The sequence below is a fragment of the Chrysochloris asiatica genome, unplaced genomic scaffold, assembly GCF_000296735.1.
Source record: "Chrysochloris asiatica unplaced genomic scaffold, ChrAsi1.0 scaffold00001, whole genome shotgun sequence".
NCBI lineage: Eukaryota > Metazoa > Chordata > Mammalia > Afrosoricida > Chrysochloridae > Chrysochloris > Chrysochloris asiatica.
In genome coordinates, this window is record NW_006408519.1 from 1,740,117 (window position 1) to 1,762,347 (window position 22,231).

General features: G+C 39.1%; 1 protein-coding gene across 2 annotated transcripts in view; it reads right to left on the reverse strand.

Annotated features, from left to right (window-relative positions):
• The window catches only part of RRM2B (ribonucleotide reductase M2 B (TP53 inducible)), a 65,332-nt gene that overhangs the window by 14,462 nt on the left and 28,639 nt on the right, over positions 1–22,231 (reverse strand). For both annotated transcript variants that reach the window (XM_006830615.1, XM_006830616.1), the window contains 4 exons: positions 19,927–20,043; positions 18,248–18,381; positions 17,536–17,630; positions 6,890–7,023 (listed from right to left, as the gene is read on the reverse strand). In XM_006830615.1, the coding sequence (XP_006830678.1) occupies positions 6,890–7,023; positions 17,536–17,630; positions 18,248–18,381; positions 19,927–20,043 (480 nt within the window). The remainder of the gene's footprint in view (positions 1–6,889; positions 7,024–17,535; positions 17,631–18,247; positions 18,382–19,926; positions 20,044–22,231) is intronic.

The following is a 22,231-nucleotide window of genomic DNA, read 5'->3' on the forward strand; positions in this document are numbered from 1 at the left end:
TATAAAATTTAAAATCAACAATAGAAAGATCAAGGAAACAAAATTAAAAACATGGAAATGGAATAAAATTTTGTTAAAAGCCACTGGGTAATAATAGAACAAATAAAAAATGAAATTTTAAAAATTTCTTAAAACAAATGAGAATGAATATCAAAACTTTTGGGTCACAGCAAAAGCACTGCTAAGAGGGCAATTTATAGCAATAAATGCACCCATCCAAAAAAAAAACAAAAAAAAAACAAATCAACACATTTAACACAACACCTCCAACAACTAGAAAAAGACCAGCAAAGTAAGCCTACAGTCACCAGAGCAGAAATAAATGAATTAGAAAACAATAGAAAAACTGAACAAGACAAGAAGCTGGTTCTTCAAAAGGATTAATAAAATTGACAAACCAGTGGCAAATTTAACTAAAGAAAAAAGGGAGCAGATACAAATAACATAAATAAGAAAAGATATAGGTGGTGCCACAACAGAACCAAGAGAAATAAAAGGATAATAAGAGAATACTTAAAGACCTATACTCAAAAAAACCTGGAAGAAATGGATTTTTAGAAAAACACAACCTACCTAAACTAACACAGAGTTAAGTAGAAAACTTGGATAGACTATAACAAAGGAAGAAATTGATCAGGACATTAAAAAACTCCCCCCACAAAACAGTCCAGGTCCAGATGGCTTTACTGGTGAATTTTACCAAACATTCAGAGAGAAGATGACACCAATTTTACTAAAACTATTCCAAAACATGGAAAATAATGGAAAACTCACCAATACATTTTATGAAGTGAGCAAAACTCTCATACCAAGACCAAGAAAGGATATTATAGACCAATATCCCTCATGAACATATATGTGAAAATTCTCAACAAAATCCTAGCCAATAGAATTTAACAACATATCAAAAAAAAAAAAAAGAAAAAGAAAAAGAAAAATACATCGTGACCAAATGGAATTCATACCAAGGATGTAAGGATGGTTTAATATTAGAAAAACAATGTAATCTACCATATAAATTTTTTTACGAAGGAAAAGATTGATTGATGCAGAAAAGGATTGTGACAAAATCCAACACTTATTCTTGATCAAAAAGCTCTACAAAGTAGTAATTGAATGGAAATTACTCAACATAATTAAGAGCATATACAAAACCAACAGCCAACATCACTCTCAACATAGAAAAATGGAAAGCATTCCTTTTGCAAACAGGAACCATACACGGATGCCCCTGATCAGCACTCCTATTTAATATTGTATGAGAAGTCTTAGCCAGAGCTATATGTCAAGAAAGGGAAGTTAAAGGTATCCAAATTGTCCAAGAAGTAAAACTCACTCTATTTGCAGAAACCAAAAGAGATTTACAAAAATATCAGAATATACCATGCTCACAGACAGGAAGACTTAACATTGTAAAAATGTTAATGCTACCCAAAGCAATCTACAGATATAATACAATCCAAATCTAGATTCCAACAACATTCTTTAAAGATATGGAAAAAATGATCACGAACTTTATATGGAAAGGCACCTTGGATAAGCAAAGCACTATCTAAGAAGAATAAAAAAGTTGGAGGCCTGTCACTTTCTGATCTCAAAATTTACTACACAGCCACAGTGTTCAAAACAGTCTGGTACAGATACTATGAAAGACACATAGACCAATGAAACAGAACTGAGAACCCTAAATCAATCCAGATACAGTCAACTGATCTTTGACAACGGGCCAAAACACATTAAATGGGGGACAGTCTTTTCAACAAATGGTGCTGGCAAAACTGGAAATCTATGCAAAAGAATGAAACAAGACCCATATACAAAAACAAAGTCAGCATGGGTAAAATAACTAAATGTAAAACCTAGAACTATAAAGATCATCAGTGAAAAAAAAACAGGGACAAACTTAGGGACTCTTAATACATGGCATACATACACTATTAAACATTGCAAAAGAAATACACAAACAGTAGAAGACAAAATAGATGACTTGGACATCCTAAAAATTAAACACTTATGTGCATCAAACGATGTCACTAAAAGAGTAAAAAGGGAGCCGACACTGGGAAAATATTTTTGCAGTGACATATCAGACAAGGAACTAATATCTAAAATTTATAGAAAATTACAACACAAGAAAAAGAGAGTCCAATTAAAAACTGGGCACAGAAAATGAACAGACATTTCATTCACCAAGGAAGACACCAACAAACATAAAGAAATTGTTCACAATCATTAGTCATTGTTGTTGTTATTGCTAAGTGCTGTTGAGTTGGTTCTGACTCATAGTGACCCTGTATGGGTTTCCAAGGAGCGGCTGGTGAGCTTGTACCACTGACTTTATGGGTCAAACCAACCTTGCAGTACAGTGTATTAACCTACAATGACACTAGGGCGCAAATCAAAACAGCAATGAAATATCATCTCACAGCAGCATAAATAACAATGTTTAATATATATATATATTGGCAAGGGTGTGAAGAGACAGGGACCCTCCTACATTGCTGGTGGGACTGTAAAATGATTCAACCACTCTGGAAAGCAATGGGGCGCTCCCTCAGAAAGTTGGAAACAGAAATGCCTTATGACCCAGTAATTCCTCTACTTGGTATGTATCCACAAGAAATACAAGCCAGGATAAGAGTAGAGGTATGCACATCAATATTTATTGCAGCACTATTCACAACAGCAAAAAGATGGAGATAGTCTAAGTGCCCATCAATAGAAGAATGGATATAACAAACTTTGGTACATACACACAATGGAATACTATGTAACCTTGAAAAATAATGATGAATCTAAACACCTCATCACATGGATGAACCTGGAGGAAACTATGCTGACTGAAATTAGTCAATCACAAAAGGACAAATATTGTATGAGCCCATTATTGTAAAAGCTTAAAAAAAAAAAGTATGAGGGAAAGACAAAAGAAAATAGTTTCTCCAAAGAAATTGCTTTTGGAATTACCTTGTATCCTTTAACACTACTAACTTTTTAGTGTTTGTTGTATATTGTACTTCATTGTTTTTTATTATAAATGCAATTAATGTAGTCACTGGCTAGAAAGTAGACACATATTAGCTTGGGTGACAGGAAGGGCAATATACAAGAAGAGGAAAGTTGGCAGAAGTATGAAGACAGTAGAAAACACAGGGAGGTATGCATGGGTTAAAGGGAATAGAGGGAATAGTATTATATACACAACCTTGGAACGAGTGTTCGGTGGGTAGATACATGGATAGATACCCAAACTGAATAGGTATGGGAGAAAGAGTGGAAATACACCCACAAATATATAAGCTTGAAAGAGGATATTTGTACAGGGTCGCTATGGGTCAGAACTGACTGGACAGCACTTCACAACAACAACAAATTTATCTTTGCTGTATACACACCTATGAATGTGATGGAGCATACAGAGGGCAAAGTGATGAAAGCTTTGCAGATATCATCAAACATGTTTCGGCAATGAGTAGTCTGGTCTGGAAGCTCAGGACCAAAGTCTCAGGGAACACCATGGTCAACTGACATAACATAGTCTACAAAGATAATGTTCTACATCCTACTTAGATGAATAGTGTCTGAGATACTAAAAGCTCATGAATTGCCATCTAAGGCATAACTATTGATCTCTCCATGTGTGGAAGAAAGAACAGTGATGAGAAATTGAAAAGGCTTTGAATCAATTCATGCAATGGACTAATGGAACATGTGAACGTAAGTCTCCAGACTCTGAGCACAGAACTAGATGGTGCCCGGCAACTACTACCAACTGCTCTGAAAGAGATCACATTAGAAGGTTCCAGATAGAATGGCAGAAAATGTGGAACAAAACTCAGAATTATATTTAAAATTATATTTAAAAGAAAAGAAGATTGGGAAATTTAACAAGTCATTAAGGGCCATAGTCTCTGGTTCTTCCAGTCTCTTTCTGACCAGTAAGCCAGGATTTCTTAATAATTTGAGGGTTTTTGCACATTTTCTCCCACTCTATCTAGCACCTTCTAATACAGCCCCTTTCAGAAATGTTGGAAGTAGTATCTAGGCATCATCTAGTTTCAGGGTTGTATAGACTGATGTCCACATGGTCCATTATTCCATTGGACTAGATGAATTGTTTCCAAGCATCTTCAATTTTCAACATTTTTTCTTTAGCACAGGATAGACCAATAGTTGCACCTTAGATGACCAGTTATGAGCTTTTAAAATCCCAGTTGCTATTCACTAAATAGGATGAAGAACACTGTCTTTGTGAACCATTTCTATCAGCTGAACATAGTGTCTGTCCCCTGAGACTGTTCTTGTGCCTCCAGTACCAGCAACTCATTCCTTCAAGGTGCTTGGTAATGTCTAAGAAGTTTTCATAATTTTGTCCTTTGTATGCTCCACCACATTCATGTAGCAAGGTAAATATCCATGTATCCTCGGTCAGCCTTTTATAAATTTTAAGTATACTTCCACTCTCCCTCCCATACTCATTCAGCCTGTGCATCTGTTCAGGTATCTACCTACAGATCACTGTTATTGCAGGATTGTGCATATAACAGTACTTACCCATACTCCCTGTAACTCTCGCACGCCTCCCCGTGTCTTCCCCTGCCTTCATCATTCTTGCACAACCTCTCTCTTGCTATATATCACCTTTCCCATCACCTGAGTTAACCAGCATCTACCTTCTAGCCAGTGGATTACTCTCCCTTCCCTCCCACCATCAAAGAATATTTCTTTTAGCATGAAAAGAAACCATCAAAGAATATTTCTTTTAGCATCAAAACCTTTTCATGACTTTTTACAGTAGTGACCAAATACAATATTTGTCCTTTTGTAATAGACTCATTTCCTGCAGCATAATGTCCTCCAGGCTCATCCATGTTAGAACGTGCTTTGCCAATTCGACGTTATTCTTCAACAATGCATACTATTCCACTGTAGCCACCATCTTTTTATCAGTGAAGGTTTGCATGTTGCTATAATGTTGAACAGGTTTCAGTGCCCTAAAGCTGGTCCATTCAAACCAGTCCAATCCCCAATGGTTCATAGAGCTGGTGGTGGACAGGCATCACCATCAACTCGAGGAAGCTAACAACTTTACTCAAGGAGCTTACAGTCTAGTAGATGAGAGAAATAAGAAGTACAATACAATGTTATAGACTCTACGACAGAGACTACTTCGAATTTCAAAGCAAAATACAAAGGAAAAAGTGGCCAAGTTTACCTAATTGCATCAGGAAACTTTGACCTGCATCTCATGAGAAAGCAATCAACAAGTGGGAGAAATGTGGTAGTAAAGTGGCAAGGGCATGGCAGAAAGGGAGCAGTGTGAGCTACAGCCAAGCAGCACAGTAGCCCAAGGCCCTGGGAGGGAACAAAGGAGAATGAAGAGGAGAGCATGTATTGGAGGGGGCGGGGCTAGCTGCAAGAGGCAGATGGAGCAAGGTCATGCAGGACTGCTTTGCCAATTGATAAACTTGTTCTGCATCCTCAGGCAACAGGGTCACAGAAGTTTACATTTTTTTTAATTTACAAAGATTATATTTGAGCAGTGGGAAAGATGAATTGGAGGTTTTAGGAGCATTGAGATCAAAGAGACAATAAGATTTACTGAAAAATCTGAACTGCAGCAGTGCTGACAATGAAAAGAAAGGGGCAGACGTCAAAAATATGGAAACAAGGCTTAATTATGATGGCATAAGATTGAAAAAAGAAAAGCAGCCTGAAATGACTCTAGATTTCAAATTTGGATGTTTACTTGATGAAATAGAAAAAGCAGAAGGAAGAACAAGTTTTGAGAGAAAGATGATGAGTTGAATTAAGAACTATTAGGCTTGATTTGCGGGAGAAAGATGAGGCATTCTGCTCCCTTAAAGATTTACAGCCTCGGAAACTCTGTATAGGATCGCTATGGGTCGGAACCAACTCGACGGCACTTAACAACAACAGGCTTGATATATCTATGAAAACTGTTCAAGAGATGACTTCTAAAATCCATTTGAATATATGGGTTTAGAGTTCAGAAAGATTATCTGGACTAAAGATAACATTTTGGTAGTCATGAACAAATTATTATGCACCATCGAGTCAGTTCTAACTCATAGTGACGTTGTATAGGATTTCCAAGGAGCAGCTGGTGGGTTTGAACTACCAACCTGGTGGCTAGCAGTCCAGTGTTTATCCTACAGTGCCACACCAGGAACCCCATAAACAGGTGTTACTAAGTGTCGTTGAGTCAGTTCTAACTCATAGAGGCCCTGTTTAGGGTTTCCAAGGAGCAACTGGTGAGTTCAAACTGCCGACTTTGCTGTAAAATTGAAATTGTTGTCCAGTGCTGATCTACAGCACCACACCCATGAGCAGGTAAATGGTAGTTAATTCCATGGAAAGAAATGAGCAGATTGTTGTTGCTGTTGTTAAGTGCCATTGAGTCAGTTCTGACTCATAGCTACACAGTACAAGGGTTCCAAGACCGTACATCTTTGAAAGAGCAAAAAGCCTCAATTTTCTCCTGCGGAGCAGCTGGTGGGCTCAAACTGCTGATTTTGTGGCTCACAGTCCAGTGCTTATCGTACAGAGCCACCACACTCTCCAATGAACAGAAAGATGGTAGTTAATTCCATGGAAATAGAAGAGAAAAGCCAGAAAGTCATGTAACAGCAGAGGAGAGACACCAAGGTGGAAAATCAAAAGCACAGTTAGTGGAAGAGACTAAAGAAGGAATGGTAAAAGAAGTAAAAGGAAAATACAATGTCTTAAAAGCTAAGGAAGCAATGACTTCCTGTTTTCTTTCAATTATCAGGATACTTGTGTCACCATAACCATTTTCCATGGGGACAAAAACTGAAGGAACATAAATCTAAATGCCAAATAACTTGAAGAACACTTCATTACTTACCTCATCTCTGCTGATGAGTTCGTTGGAAAAAGTAAGTCCCGGCATAAGACCTCTCTTCTTTAGCCAGAATATAGCAGCAAAAGATCCAGAGAAGAAAATCCCTTCTACAGCAGCAAAGGCTACCACCCTTTCCCCTGGCAGACAAAAAACAGTTTCACTTTCTGAAATACCATACTTCCACATTAAACATGTTTTGTTTTTCAGTTTTGTTTTACAATACCATAACTATTTTGCCAAAACACAAAATGAACAAAGTAGCACCATGACCAAGGGTCTTCATAGAAGAAAATGTGCCTTCTTGACTTACTAGAGCAGAAAGGTATAGTTCTAACCCTGGGTCAAACACTGGACTGCTGTAGACCTTGGTGTCTGCAATTAAGAAGTGATATACTTGTGCTCCACATGTGTCTATGGGTGCTGATACCTGCATGTGAGTGCAATATGTATACCCATGTGTGTACTGGACTGGGCAGCAGAAGGTAGAGAGAACTATCTTTATCAGTCTAAAGACAGTAATGGTGCAGGTGGCAACATTAGTTCATAAAATTGCACTTCTCCTGGTGGTTAAAAGGAAGTACAGGTGTGTCACTAAGTAAGACAGTATTTCTATCTTCCATTCCACAAAGTAAGAGCCACTCATGTGCTCTTCACTCTTCCCCTTCTTATTCTATCTACCAAAGGAGCCCTGGTGCTGCTGTAGGATAAGCGCTGGATTTCTGACCACAAGGTCTGGAGTTCAAAACCACCAGCTGTTCCTCAGGAGAAAGAGGAGACTTTCTGCTCCTATGATTTACAGCCTTAGAAGCCCTATACAAGGTCATGATGAGTCCAAATGGATTTAATGGCAGTGGGTTTGGTCTGTTTTCATATTCCATCCACCACTCATTCCACTGCTTTTATTCAACTGTAAAACATGTTCTTTCCTCTGATATCCTAAATCAGAAACGTAATGGATTTGCCTTGAAGTTAAGCCATCTGGAGGACCTACCTGAGGATCGCATAATAGAATTTAGCAAGACTGATAACTTATTCATTGCAAATGCTGTTTTTCAGCAACATAGATGATCGATTATACCTGGGGACCTCACTAGAGGGAATATACTGTTGTTGTTAAGTGCACGGCAACAGTTCTGACTCATAGCAATCCTATATGGAGTTTCCACGGAGTGGTTGGTGGGTTTGTACAGTCTGCCTTGTGGTTAGCAGTCTGGTGCTGATCCTACAGTGCCATAGCAGAGAAGAGACAGGAATCAAATTGACTACATCTGTGGGAAGGATGATGAAGAAGCCAAAACAAGGCCAGGAGCCAACTGTGAGACAGACCATCAACTGATCATATGCAGGTTCAGGTTGTAGCTGAAGAAAATTAAAACAAGTCCATGAGAACCAAAATATACTGTGAGAATATCTCACCTTAATTTAGAGACTATCTCAAGAAAACATTTGATGCATTAGACACTAGTAACTGAACACCAGAGGAATTGTAGGATGATATCAAGAACATCACGCATGAAGAAAACAGATTATTAAAAAGAAAGAAAAGACCAAAATGGATGTCAGAAGTGTGGTTCAGTGACTCTTCTGGCCACAGTCTGTAACACCCACCAAACAACATTTCCACCCCCCTGTTGGGTATGGGATAAGGAAACCTGGAAGGAGATACTGATGGAATGACATGATTCAGTTGTGGGCATTAGCAGAGTTCACTGTAACTGTAAAAATGTGAAATTCTAGCATGGGTATAAAACGAACACCCTCCGAAGCAGAAAGGGGGATTCCACTTTCATCACACAAGAGCAATGCGTGGACTGCATCCTTTGAATACCCAGATCCCTGCACACTGAACTTTCTTGACCCAGGAACAGAAATCAAGGACCAGAGGAGTGGTAGAGGCACAGTAGCAGCTTAAATAAGAACCAAAGCAGTGGGCTTACCAGCCCCTGGAGCAAGTAAAGCAGAGTGACTTTGGGAAGACTTGCTTGTAGTGTGGGGTGCCTTGAAGCACTTAATTAAGAGAGCTAGAGTGCTGACCCATGAAACTAGAGCCAAGAGCCTTCAAGCTGAGGCTTGGGGTGAAGTGGTGTCTCTTGTGGGCATTTATCAGCAGCCCTAAAAGCGCTTTGTAACACTGGTGGGAAGAGAGAGGCCTGCCTGTGGACATGGCTGACGAGAGGCTGTCCTGACTTGAATAACTGTGCCTGAGCATTTCTGACCCTGAATTTAACTTCCCAAATAAACCCCATAACTGTGAGTATGGTGTCTGAGTTCTGTGTGACCACTACACTGAACTCAATTGAGTAGAGAGTGTTACAGGAGTCATGTTTGGCTCGTGTTTTGCAAGAAGAGACTATAAAACTTGCTCTTGAACATGGACAAGCTAACACAGTTGGAAGAAATGATAAAGTACAAAAGCTGAACAGACAATTTCAAAGGACAGCACTAGAAGACAAAGTAAAATACTATAATGAAATGTGCAAAGACCTGGAGTTAGAAAACCAACAGGAGGAACATGCTCAATATTTCTCAAGCTTTAAAAAGCTGATAAAGAAAAAAATTCAAGCCTCGAGTTGAAATACTGAAGGATTCTGTGGACAAAGTATTGAATGATGTAAGAAGTATTAAAAGAAGATGGAAGGAATACACAAAGTCACAGTACCAAAACGAATTGGTCAACATTCACTCCTTTCACGGGGCAGCATATGATCAAGAACCGATGGTACTGAAGGAAGAAATCCAATCTGAACTTAAGGCACTGATGAAAAACAAGGCTTCAGGAACTGATGGAATACAAATTGAAGTGTTTCAAACCAACTGATGCAATACATTGACAGGAAGCTGCCAGGAATTTATGCCAGATTCAGAAGAAGATATGGAATGAGGGATATGATTCCTTATGTCATATGGATCTTTGCTTAAAGCAGGGAATACCAGAAAGATGTTTACTTATGCTTTATTGACTTTATCAAGGCATTAGACTCCATGAATCATAAACTATGGATAACAGTGCAATGAATGGAATTCCAGAACATTTAATTATGTACAACAACAATTGTGAGGATGATGCAGGACCGGGCAGTGTTTCATTCTGTTGTGCATTGGATCATGTGATAGTTAAGGTTTTATGTAAACTAGATTAGACCAGGATTCTCAGTGGTTTAGCAATTAAGACATATTTGGAAGACCTGCAGCCAGAGTGCTCCTTGGAGGCCAGGATAGCCAAACTTTGTCTCTCAGACTTCGGACATATTGTCAGGAGGGACCAGTCGCTGGAGAAGGATATCATGTTTGGTAAGGTGGAGGGTCAGAGAAAAGAGGAAGACCCCCAGAGAGATGGGTTGGCAAAGTAGCAGCATCAATGGGCTCAAGAGTGGCAACAATTGTAAGGTTGGTCCAGGACTGGTCAGTGTTTCCTTCTGTTGTGCATTGAGTTGCTATAAGTCGGTACCGACTCAATGGCAGCTAACAACAACAATCCCCCATGATGATATCTGCTATGAGCAGCCAACCAACTGAAAGGAAGTTTCCTTGGGGGTGTGATCTGCTTCTAATATACTGCGTGTGCTTCAAATATACTGAAACTGCTGGGTTTAGATCCTGCTTCTGGCTCACCATCCAACCTCCAGTTCTTCAGATTTGACCCAGTGGCCTTCTATATTGCCTGCTGATCCTGGGAGTCATCAGTGCCTGCCATCTACCTGCCTGATCTGTCAATCTTGGTTCATCAGCTCTGCAGTAATGGGGGTCAGAAATCTTCAGCCTGACATTGACTTGGGACTTGCTCACCTCTCCAACTGTGTGAGTCATTTCCTTGATATAAACTTCTCTTTAAATATACGTATGTAAGGTTCACTGGTTTTGCTTCTCTAGAGAACCAAGCCTAAGGCGTTTGGTAACAAGAGTGATTATATAAAAACAAAATCATAAGGATAGTTTTTCTGAATTGGTTCTCAAGTCTGACTGGTTTTAAATGCACTGATAACTGCTTCCTTTAGCAAACAGGACACTGTTAATCCATGGAATGAGGTGGCAATCTTAATATGCAAAATAATACCACCTGTAGATCAAGCATTTGTGAAAATTGTGACTCTGAGTATGTTTGATACTTTTCAGCAATTTCATCAGGATGAGAAGCACAGGGAAGCTGGTTGGTTGGTTCTACTTACAAAGTGGCAAAGGAAAGAGACCAATTCAGGCCTTCAGAGTAACAGCTCAAACACTGCATAAAAGGCCTCAAATGATTCCACTTGTGCCCTGAAAGAAAGCCTTATTTCTTGTAGTGACAGGGCTGATATTGCTCAAAATCAAACCCAGAGTCTTATCTTAACAGTTTCTGAATTACAATGTAAACTGAATTCCCAACCTCAAATGGTGTCTGATACTAAAGTGGGGACACTGACTGGGAAGAAATGGAATCCTGAAACTTGGGATGGGGTCATATGGGCAGATAATCAGAAAGCTGGAAACACAGAACTCCTAAGTTCTGTGAATCACTCTTGCCAACACCACCCCTTCCATCTGAAAAGATTATTCCATGTTTGTCTGCTGAACCATTATCAATAAAACCATAATCTCTTCTACACACACTTGATGAGATTATCCCAACTGTGCTTGCTGAGATTGTGTCTGGGGCATTTTCTGGGGCAATGCACAAACAAAACCCTGGAGAATGTATGTGAGAATGGCTATTAAGGGTGTGGGATAATGGTGCAAGGAATGTGAGGTTGAATCAGTCTGCATTCATTGATATGGCCCACTAAGCATAAATTCTTCATTCACTGTTTCAGCTCGAGAGGTTGGAAGAGAATCTAATAGCTTATTTGGTTGGTTCAATGAAGCACAGATTGCATGGTGGCCTATAATATCCTTGAAGACTACTGTGATGTGAGCCAGATTCGACAGTGAGAACTGCCCTAACTGACTTAAGACAACTAATTACAGTGGGCTGATTGGATCCCGAAGTGGTAGGGGCCAAATGGCAGCACTTAATTGACAAAGACAAGGTGGGCATGGCTACTGTAATGGGCAGCAGAATTAAAGTAATAATCAGAATAGTGTGACTTGTGTGGACTTATAGCATTGGCTACTTACGCAGGGTGTCACTAGGAGTGAAATTGATGGGAGATCTACTAAATATTTATTTGATTTGTACAAGCAGAAGAACTCTAGGTCAAGCTAATGATAGTCTAACTTGAATCACCAGAATGGAGAGTCATGACCTCCCAATCAACTACCAGACTTGAGCCAGTTTACAGAAGTGCAACCCCTGAATGAAGGGGAGACCAGGTCCCCTTGAAGAAGGGTCCCACTGCACTGCTAAAAATGTATACTGTTAGTCTTTCTCCTAGCCTTCCCCAAAGGGATCTGTGGCCTTTTGCAAGAGTGACTGTTCACTGAGGAAAAGGAAATATTCAGACTTTTCAGGGATTGCTGGACACCGGCTCTGAATTGACACTAATTCCAGGATATTCAAAACAACACTGTGGTCTACCAGTGAAAGTGGGGCATACAAAGGTCACTGGAGTCTTAGCTAAGGTCCATATTACAGTGGTCCGTTCGGTCCCCAAAATCATCCTCTAGTGATTTCCCCAGTTCCACAAGGCAAAATCAGAATAAACATACTCAGCATCTGGCAGAACTCCCACACTGGACCCCTGACATGTGGAATAAGGGTTATGCTATTATGGTAGGAAATCCAAGTAGAAGCCATTAGAACTGCCTCTACATAGGAAAATAGTAAACCGAAAGCAATACCACATCCCTGGAGGTATTACAGAAATTAGTGCCACAATCAAGGACTTGAAGGATGCAGAGGTGGTGACTCCTAACACATCCCCATTTAACTCAACTGTTTCCCTGTGCAAAAAGCAGATAGATCTTGGAGAATGACAGTAAATTATTGTAAACTTAACCAGGTAGTGAACCCAATTTCAGTTTCTGTCTCAGATGTGGTTTCATTGCTTAAACAAATGAATACATCTTCTGGTACCTGGTGTTGCACTGTAGGATAAGCACTGAACTGCTAACCACAAGGTCTGTAGTTCAAATCCACCAGTTGCTCCTTGGAAACCCTATAAAAGGTCACTATATGGCACTGTGAGATAATGCACTGGACTGCAAGGTCGGTTTGAACTCAAGGATGGCAGTTCAAATTCACCAGCCACTCCTCAGAAACCCTATACAGGGTTGCTATGAGCCGGAACCAACCCGATGGCACTTATCAACAACACGAGTATTAATGACTGACAGCCTGGTATGCAGCTACTGATCTGCCAAATGCCCTTTTCTCAATTCTGTGTTTGAAGGTTTACCAGAAGCAGCTTGCCTTCAGCTAGCAAGGCCAACAATATATACCTTCACTGTCCTACCTCAGAGGTATATCAACTCTTCAGCACATTGCTAGAAATTAACCCACAGGGAACTTGATTGTTTTTCCCTGCCACAAAACATCATCACATTGGTCCATTACATTGATAGGATTATGCTGACTGGATCTAGTGAGGAAGATGTATCAATGAATCTAAACTAATTGTTATAACATCTGCATACTACAACGTGGGAAGTAGACCAGACAAAAATTAAGGCATCTTCCACCTCGGTGAAATTTGTAAGGGTTCTGTGGTGTGGGACATGTCAAGATATTCCTACTAAAGTGAAGGATAGATAAGCTATTATACCTGGTTCCTCCCACAATGAAAAAGGAATAACAACACCTGGTGGGCCTCAGGATTTTAGAGATAACATATCCTTCATTTGGGTGTGCTACTCTGACCTATTTATCAAGTGACTCAAAAAATGCCTAGTTTTGAGTGGGTCCCAGGACAAGAGAAGGCTCTATAACAGGTTCAGCCTGCCATGCAAGCCACTCTGCCACTTGGGCCATATGATCCAGCTGATCCAATGTTGCTTAAAGAGTCAGCGGCAGATAGAGATGCTATTTGAAGTCTTTGGCAGGACCTTTTTGGTGAATTACAGCACAGACCTTTAAGACTTTGGAGCAAAGTCCTGCCATCCTCTGGAGAAAACTACTTTCCTTTTGAGAAACAGCTTTCAGCTTGTTAAAGCCTACTTACTAGCCTTTAGCAGAGAATGAAAATCTAACCATGGGTCACCAAGTCACCATGTAACCTAAGCTTCCCATCCTGTCTGAACTGAAAATACCACAGCTTGGTCAAATGCACATTAGTCCTCAAAGTGACACTTTAACACTTTAAAGAGATCTTTTGCAGCATATTTGCTTGATGCACTACTATTGTTTGATTTATTGAATGCTTCTTCCATGAGCATTGATGGGATGCAAACAAAACGAAGTCTTTGACCACTTCAATCTTTTCCCCATTTATCATGATGTTATTTATTGGCCCCGTTGTGAGAATTTTTGTTTTCTTTACACTGAGGTGCAACTAATACTCAAGGTTGTAGTCTCTGATCTTCATCAATAAGTACTTTAAGTCCTCTTTGTTTCCAACAAGCAAGATTGTGTCATCTGCATATATCACATTGTTAGTGAATCTTCCTCCAATCCTGATGCCATGTTCTTCATATAACCTGGATTCTCAGATTATTTGTTCAGTATACAGATTGAATGGTGAACTGATACAAGTATGGTAAAATGATAGAATCCTGATTTTAAACCATTCAGTATACCTTATTCAGCCCAAATGACTACTTCTTGGTCTATGTATGGGTTCCTCATAAGCATAATTAATTAGTGTTTTAGAATTCCCATTCTTTGCATTGTGATCCATAGTTTTGCATGATCCACATAGTAGGATATCTTTGCAAGTCAATAAAGCACAAGTCATTCTTGTATTTCCTGCTTTCAGCCAAGATCCATCTGACATCAGTGTGTCCTCTTCTGAATCAGCAGCTCCCTGTCAGTGTACTGCTATAACCGCTTTTGCATTATCATCAGCAAAATTTTACTTGCATGTGATATTAAAGATATTGTTCAATATTAATAACATATACTGCATTCCATTTTATCACTTTACTTTGGAACAGGCACAAATAAGGATCTCTTCCAATCAGTTGGCCAGGTAGTGGTCTTCCAAATTTCTTGGCAGAGACAAATGAGTGTCTCCAATGCTGCATCAGTTTGTTGAAATATTTCAACTGGTATCCCATCAATACCCAGAGCCTTGTTTTTCACCAATGCCTTCAGTGCAGTCTGAACTTCTTTCTTCAACACCATCCATTCATGATCATATTGTACTTATTGAAATGACTGAACATTACCCAATTCTTTTTGGTATAATAACTATATGTTTTCCTTCCATCTTCTTTTGATGCTTACTGCTTCATTCAATATTTTATCCATATAATGCTTCAATATTACAACTTAAGGCTTGAATTTTTTTCTTCAGTTCTTTCAGCCTCAGAAATGCTGAGCATGTTCTTCCCTTTTGGTTTTCTAACTTCAGATCTTTGAATATTTCATTATAAAATTTTACTTTGTCTTTTTGAGCTGCCCTTTGAAATTTTCTGTTCAGCACTTTTTGTCATTTCTTCCATTTGCCCTAACTTCTCTTCATTCAAGAAAGAACCAGTTTAAGAGTCTCTTCTGATATCCATTTAGCTCTCTTGTTTCTTTTCTGTCTTTAAATCGTTTTTTGCTTTCTTCATTTATGATGTTATTGATATTCCAGCACTCTCTGGTCTTCAATCATTAGCGTCTAATACATGAAATCTGTTCTTAAAATGGTCTTTAAATCCACATGAGATATACTCAAGGTCTTATTTTGCCTTTCATAAACCTGTTTTCATATTCTCCAGCTTAAACTTGCATATGTGCATTGTTTTCACTGACGTTACTGAGATTCTCCTTCATCTCTTCCCACATATGTAGTCATTTGATTCCTGTGTATTCCACCTGGTGAGGTTCATGTATGTAATTGTCGTTTATGCTGCTAAAAATAGGTATTTGTCTAAAGAGGTATTTATAATTAATAAATTGTTGGTCTTGCAAAACTCTACCACGTGATCTCCAGCATATTTTCTATCACCAAAACCAGTTTCCCACTACTGCTCCTTCCTATTTGTTTCCAATTTTTGCATTCCAATCACCAAAAATTATCAATGTACCTTCATTGCATGGTTGATTAATTTCAGATTCAAGAAGTTGGTAGGATTCTTCAATTTCATCATCACTGGCTTTAGAGGCTGATTTATAAATTTGGACAATAGTGATATTAACTGACAGCACTACACAGACAGCACTACACTTCAAAATGATCTTGAAATGCTCTTTTTGATGAATGTGACATCACTTCTTTTTAATTAGTCATTCCTCACATAGTAAACCATATGAATGTCAAATTCAAAATGACCAATACCACCAGTACATTTCAGCTCACCAATGCCTAGGATATTGATCTTTATGGATTCCATTTCATTTTGGACAATTTCCAGTTTTCTTAGATGCATAACTCATACATTCCACATTCAGATTACTAACAAATGTTTGCCTCTGTTTCTTCTCATTTTGAGCTGTGTCCCATCAGCAAATGAAGATCCTAAAAGCTTTACTCCATCCAGGTCATTAAGGTCAACTCTACTTTGAGGAGTCAGCTTGTCCATCATATTTTTAGTGCTTTCCAACCTGAGGAACTAATCTTTTGCCACTATATCATACAATGTTCCACTACTAGTCATAAGACTTCCAGTGACTAACCATTCAGAAGTGGTCCACGTCCGCCTCTCCTTCATAGTCTGTCTTAGTCTGGAAGCTCCACTGAAACCTGCCCACCATGAATCACCCTACTTGTATCTGAAATATTGGTGGCATAGTTTCTAGCACCACAGCAACACACAAGCCACCACAGTATGACAAAGTGGTAAAATCATGTAAAGACCACTAATTTTTAAATAGCTAAGAGTGAGACAAGTAAGAGATATTCAAATGAAATGCTTAAATATTTTAATCAAATTTTATAAATACTTAGACAATATATAAGAGTCAATGTTAATTACTTCCTTAAAAAAATTATTGGATCCTAAATTATCCAGAAAGATAGCTGCATTTAGTTTACATGACAAATAAGCATAGCATGGCAAATTTTTACTTACTCCGGATATTTGCTCCCTGAAAAACACTAACACTTTCATTTACTTAAATCCTAAATAAACACTCATAAAGCAAATACAAACTGCGGATTGCTATAATACTCATCAGGTACTTAACAACAACATTCAAAATTGTGGAGTCCTGGTGAGGCGCTGTAGGATAAGCACTGGACCACACGGTCGATTTGAACTGCAAGGTTGGCGATGGTTCTAATTTGTCCGTCATGCCTCAGAAACCCTACACAGGGTGGCTATGTGACAGGCTGACTATACATTGACAGCTTAACCTTTCAAATGATTAACACTAGAGAATAGCTTTAGATCATTTTACCACAAGTTTTAGTTCATTATCAGAAATAATGATTCTATTAAAGTGGCATATTGAGGCATTTGTATGCTTCTTCCAGGCTATGACTTCGACTCATACTAGATCTTTTTTTTTTTTTCCATACTAGATCTTGATGAAACAGAATGAAAAGGAAATGCATTCCAATGAAATGAAAACATAGCTCCATAGTCATACCACGGAAGATGGCATCACATCACCTGAGACGTTTGTTTCTATGTAAATTAAAGCTACGTACCAAATGTCGATTTTCTATCTGCTATCCATGTCAAAGCCCAATCTGCTTTTTTCTTAACATATGGCATTGTTTCTATTGCATTAAATAAAAATTCCCTGTAACACCAAAAGAATGAATGGTAAAATTAGTCACTTGTTTTTCTTAATCAGATTAAATTTTCAATTTAAACATAGCTAGTAACTGCAACTGTATATATGCTATTAGATCCATAGGTTTGGGATTGTTGTAGGGGTTTCGCCATTTTTACATGTCAATAAAATGTAGAAACGAAAGTAAAACTTAAATTAGTGGTTTGGCTCTGGTTTAATAATTAAATTAAAATATTTCATTTCTAAAAAGAATATGCTAATGAAAAGGCTTATTTTTAGATACAGTATCTAAAGATTAACTGGGAGTCCCGGTGTGGCACTGTAAAATAAGCACTGGACTGCTACTACAAGGTTAGCAGTTCAAACCTACCAGCCTCTCTTAGATACCCTACACAGGGTCACTACGAATTGGAACCAACTCAATGGCACTTAACAACAACACATATAGGTTTTTTGGTTTGTTTTTTAAAAAACCCAAGATGTTATTAAGAAATGGAAATCATATTCGTGAACTCCCATATTTGAATAATTCTTTCTAAACATTTAGTTTGGGAATACAATCTGTTCTTAGCATAGTTAAACTATAGTATGAGTCTTTATAAATAAAATCCCTACATTATTACCTTTTCTTGGGATCTCTGATGTAAGTATCTATTAGCAAACTGTACATCTCTGAGTGAACGTTCTCGATGAGAATTTGGAAGCCGTAAAAACAGCGAGCCTCTGGGACCTGTACCTCCTGACTAAAGCGCTCCACCTAAGGGAAGAAAGGAAAACCAATATGTCCAATCAAACACTGCTATTCAGAATCTGAATCCTACTGTGGCACTATAGGATAAGCACTGGACTGAGACCCACAACGTCAGTGGTTCAAAACTACCAGTCACTCCTGGGAAACCCTATATAGGGTCTCTATGAGTCAGAACTAAATTGACGGCACTTAACAACAGCAACACTCAGAATCTTGTGCAGCACTGCAGGATAATGACTGACAAGGTCGGTTTGAACTGCAAGGTCACCGGTTCAAACCAACCAGCCGCTCCTTGGAAACCCTATACAGGGTCGCTGTGAGTCGAAACCAACTCCATGGCACTTAACAAACAACAACAATCAGAATCTTGAAGTCCTGGTGTAGTGCTGCAGGGTAAGGACTGGACTGCAAGGTTGGTGGTTTTAACTCACCAGTCACTCCTCAGAAATCCTGCACAGAGTTGCGTGGGTGGAAACAGATTCAAAGGCATGTAACAACAACCTTCAGAATCTGGGCATCAGAATGATCACTTGTCATGTCACAAATGGGTCAAAAAGTCTGTATGGGTTCATTTAAGCAAAACTGTTTATTACGAGTCGAGCTGCTAACCTCATGTCAGGTGTTCAAAATTACCAGCAGTTCTACGGAAGAAAGATGAGGCTTTCTGCTCCTGTAAAGATTTATAGCCTCAGAAACCCTATGCAGGGTCACTATGAGTCAGAAGCAACTCCATAGCACACTACCACCAACCACCATTAACTATAAATCAGCCACATATTGTATTCTTAAGCAATTAAATACAGTGACCTGCTAGGTATAAATACTGTGTATTTATTTATTTCCAAATAAATTTTAGAACATCTATCATAAATTAATATTATGCTTTATAGAACTGACCTAAAGTCATTTTTTTTTTCTTGACAGTAGACAGGGAAAAAAAAAAAAAAAAATCAATCACCTACTGAGCCCCTTTCTAGTCCCTGATGAAAGTTCTCATCTTTATAAAGAAAGCCAACCCCTTGATCAACCGTAAATCAAGTTTAAACAGGGGGAGCCAGAACTGAGAGCCCTATTCTAGAGCCCTAGAAGGGTGATTACGGGGCAGGTTCTCTATTAGCTAAGGGAAAAACTCAAGCTCACATCTGTACATTGTCAGTAGTTTTGATTGTTACAGTGCATGTATAGTTTCATGATATTTTGCTGGTCAGCTGACAGAAATACATCTTTTCCTCTGACACGTTGTCAGAAAAACACTTTCAAATGCTAACCTTCATCTAAGGAGCACTGTGGTTGATAACCACAAGGTCAGTAGTTCAAACACACCAGCCACTCCATGGGAGAAAGATGAAGCTGCCTGTAAAGATTTACAGTCTCAGGAATTCTACATAAGCTCACCAGGAGTTGGAATTGACCAATGGCAGTGGCAGTGGCACCTTCATCTAGTTCATTTCTTAGACATTTTTTTTCCAGGGGCAGTCTAATTATCTGACTCCCATGATCATCATTCAGCTGCTAAATAGGAACAAGAGTAAAATAAAATAAAAATCTTACCAAGTTTTCATTTACAATGCCATCACTGGCTGCAAAAAAGGCTAAGATGTGAGAGATAAAATACTTCTCATCTGGTTTAAGTTTGTTCCAGTGAGGGAGATCCTTTGATAAGTCAACCTGAAATTTAAACAAAGTTTCAAAATTTTTAACTTGGAGTTAAATTCATCCTAAAGTATGTGGAAAAGTAACTTTTACCCCAAAGTTTAACTAGGGTCATCTCATTTCTGGTAAAACATGAAAAAGTAAAAATGTTTATATCACAAAGAAACAAACAAAAAAAACAACCAAAAACATTATGAAAGAATCTAATTTTCTGGCAAATTGAGAAACAGACTAGCCACAGTGTACTTTAAAAATATTTGAATTAACATTTAAAATTAAAGAACTATGAATAAAATCTATTTATGTTTTAGACAATCCAGTTCCAGTTGCTGTTGAGCGGATTCTAACTTAAGGTGACCCATTATGCGTCCGTCAGAGTAGACATGTGTTCCATGGAGTTTCCAATGGTTAATTTTATGGAAATAGATTGATTGATTGCCAGGCCTTTCTTCCAAGGTGCTTCTAAGTGAATTCAAATTTCTAACCATTTGTTTAGTAGTTCAGTGTGTTAACTGTTTGTATCACCCAGGAACTCCCAGACAGAGAATCCCACTGCCGTCAGGTCCATTTGACTCATAGCAATACTATATAGGGTTTCTGAAACCGTAAATCTTTACAGGAGCGGATGGCCTCATCTTTCTCCCTTGGAATGGCTGGTGGATTTGAACTGTGAACCTTGTGGCTAGCATTCCAACATTACCTGACAGATAATGGTGGTGGTAGTGTCCCATGAAGTTGGTTCTGACTCATAGCGACAGAAGGGAGGCCCATGGCTCACAACAGAACAGATGAGGCAATACCAGGTTATTTTACTGTACAATCAGAATATTACTCTGAGAATTGTGGGGTGACTAAACCCAGCCACCCTCCTCCCCAATGTGGTTGCTAAAGGGCTGAACCATGATTATATAGAAATCATTGATCAAGTATTTTCCAGCTGACCTGATCTGTTTGACCGACCATTATACCTGGTGGACTAGACATTGTTCATGGATAGAAGCAGTTACATGGAGAAAGGTACTCAGAGCAGGGTATGTGATAATAACCTTAAAAGATCTTGTGGAGGCAGTAGCCGTCCTGTCAGGGACCTCAGCTCAAAAGGCCAAAATGATTACACTGACAAGGGCATTAGAATGTTGGCAGGAAAGACTGTGAGTGTGTACCCTGAACACTTGAGTTAGACTGAGGCAAGAGGATTTGAGAGAGAGGTTACGGAATGAAAAGTGAATGAAGAGGGGATAGTTCTTGTTCTGAGAGGTTGAAGGATAAGAAGTGAACGGCAACAGAATGGTTCTGATCCTGTGAAAACTAGCTCCTGCCCTTCTTAAAGGAGTCCAAGAAATGACTCACTCTGGGAAAGAGGTCTGGCTAGATTCGTTAGGCTCTGGCTCCAGACTGGGGACCAAAAAAAAAGCTTTCAGGATATTCGCTTGAACTGCCTCAAGAACAATCCCAGGACAAAAGGATGGCTTGCACCAATATCAAGGTAAACAACCCTTTGAAAATTGGCAGGTCGATTTCACAGAGATGCCCCCAAGTTGGGGACTTAAATATTTGCTGGCTTTGTTTTTGTAGATATCTTTCCTGGTTGGGTACAGACTTTCCCCACCTGGACCAAGTGAATTTCAGAAGTAATAAAAATCCTTTTGAAAGAGATTACCCCTAGGTGTGGACTCCCACAAAGTGTCCAAAGTGACATTGGAGCAGCAAACACCTACAGATGACACGGAGATTGCGCTCAGGATGGAGACCTCATTCCAGGAAAGTGGAGGAAATAAACTATATTCTAAAGAAACAATGGCAAAACTCTGTCAGGAATCTCATCTATATTGAAACCAGGTATTGCCTCTAGCCCTGTTCCGCATTCAGGTAGCCACCAGAAGAGTGCTTAAATTGAGCCCTTATGAAATTATATACGGTGAACTTTCCCAGGCAGCTTCCCTCAACCCTTCACCTGCCCTCAACCAAGGGTAGACGGTGCAGCAATATGCACACTTGCATTTTCTATTCTTCTTAAAATCTGCTCTTCCCAGGTCTGCTTCCTCCGTTACAGGTAGCCTGCACACTTTCCAGCCTGGAGATTCAGTCCTGTTGAAAACGTGGAAAGATGGACCTGCCTCCCAGTTAGAGGAGGAATGGACTGGGGCTTTAGGAGATCCTGCAGACCACCCCCACTGCTCTCAAACTCGCGGGCCTCAAGACC